The sequence below is a fragment of the Pinus tabuliformis genome, chromosome 5_1 (assembly GCF_031772625.1).
Source record: "Pinus tabuliformis cultivar Carrire ecotype Pingquan chromosome 5_1, CPIR1, whole genome shotgun sequence".
NCBI lineage: Eukaryota > Viridiplantae > Streptophyta > Pinopsida > Pinales > Pinaceae > Pinus > Pinus tabuliformis.
In genome coordinates, this window is record NC_142305.1 from 778,443,321 (window position 1) to 778,444,979 (window position 1,659).

The 1,659-nt window shown below is 45.1% G+C and overlaps 1 protein-coding gene across 1 annotated transcript; it reads right to left on the reverse strand.

Moving 5' to 3' along the window:
* Positions 1–480: 480 nt before the first annotated feature.
* On the reverse strand, positions 481–945 carry LOC149167259 (uncharacterized). Its single transcript, XM_089430426.1, has one exon. The coding sequence runs from the start codon at positions 943–945 to the stop codon at positions 481–483; it is 465 nt and encodes a 154-aa protein (XP_089286552.1).
* Positions 946–1,659: the final 714 nt, after the last annotated feature.

Genomic DNA, 1,659 nt, shown 5'->3' on the forward strand with positions numbered 1-1,659 from the left:
CACTTGACTGCTTTCCTCTTGATTGATTTCTGAATCCCGAGGGAGGTCTACCTTTCCATCTACATCCATTTCCTTGTGCCCTTCCACTGTATCTTTCTGATTCCAGCTGAGGATGGTCGGGATAATGATGGGAGGCCGAGATTTAGGAGGGGGGTCAGATGGAGGGGGATTGGATGAAGAGGAAGGGCGTTCATGGATGGTCTCAGAAGACAGGGGTTGTTCATCTGAGGTTTGGGCTAGAATTTCAAAGCTGTTCTTAGATGATGGGTTTTGGGGTTTGGACCCATTCTGAGGCTTTTTATGCGAGCGCTTCCGACTTTGGACTTTGGTAAAACCATCTTGGGTAGTGGTTTCAGAAGGATCAGAGGAGTTGGCTTTGATATTTTGAGGGCAATCCCTAAAGAGATGCCCTAGAGCATGGCATTTTCTACACCGAAAGGGCACGTGTTCATAGTCGAGAGGCTGGATCCACTCCTCGTCTCAGTGGGCAAGAGTTACTGACTCTGGTAAAGCTTCATTCAAGCGAATAAAAACACATATTCGAGCGTAGGAGATATACTTACGGGATTTGGTTTCTTCTGCAGCTCTGATGTATTCTCCCACTCCATTTCCTATGCGCTTGAGAAGATCTTCATCCCAGTATTCATCATGAAGAGAGTACAATCTGATCCATACTGATGCCCAAGTGAGATCTTCCTTGTCTGGGTTGAATCTTGGAATCCATTCCCTCAGATATAAGCCCGCTGAGTTGAAGAAGTAAGGCCTTGCTCCCAGGATCCTATACTTGTCCTCTAAGCAGAAAAAGATTGCGGTGAAAAAGCCCTTCGGCCCCAGCTGGAGAGTTACATCTCCTTTGGGTTTCCATTTCGCCTCAATCCAGCCATATAAAGCTCTCTCAGTCGGCCAAAACCCTATGAACTTTCCAATGAGGGCATGATCTTTCATGTACTCTATTCTTCTATCAACCTTGTCTCCCGGCAGCTCTATTCGTGGTCGTTCTTTGGCAATGGGTCGGCACGTTGATGAGGATATTTTCGGGCCTTCGTCTTGCGTTTCTTTGTCTTCTTGTGGATTGCTGCCTTTGTTTTTTCGATTTCCATTCTCTTTATCATTAACTTGTTGCTTTTTTCCTCTGCTTAGTATCTCCTAATCTACCGATCTGAAAATGACCGCTTGCTCAGGATCTTGCAGTGAAGGGGAGGGCTCTGACACCCCCCCCTGAGGAGGTTCCATTGCACTCCGCTGAACCCCTGCAGCTTTGTCGCACTACAAAGATTCTTCTTCAGTGCTTGAGCGCGATCCGCAGTACCGTCGGCGCCGACGAGGGTTTTTTCCTCAGAACCCTAGCTCATTCCCGCTCCAGTAAAGTAGCAAAGTTGTTAGATTTGGGAATCAATCAGTTGAATCTCCATGGTTAAGAATATCATAGAAGCCCACTATTGTTATTATTGTGCCCTTACATTATTATTGTTATGTCTTCTCTGATTATATTATGACCCCTTAAACTCCTATATATAGAAAGGAGGTCTTGTCATCTGTATCATACAAGAATTGTTCATTTGTGTGATGTAAAGGAGGTTGCCCCCTCAAGAAGGTTGAATTCTAAGGTGTTTATCTCTCTTCTCTATCTTTTGTGAGTTGGTTTCATAACATTTGGTA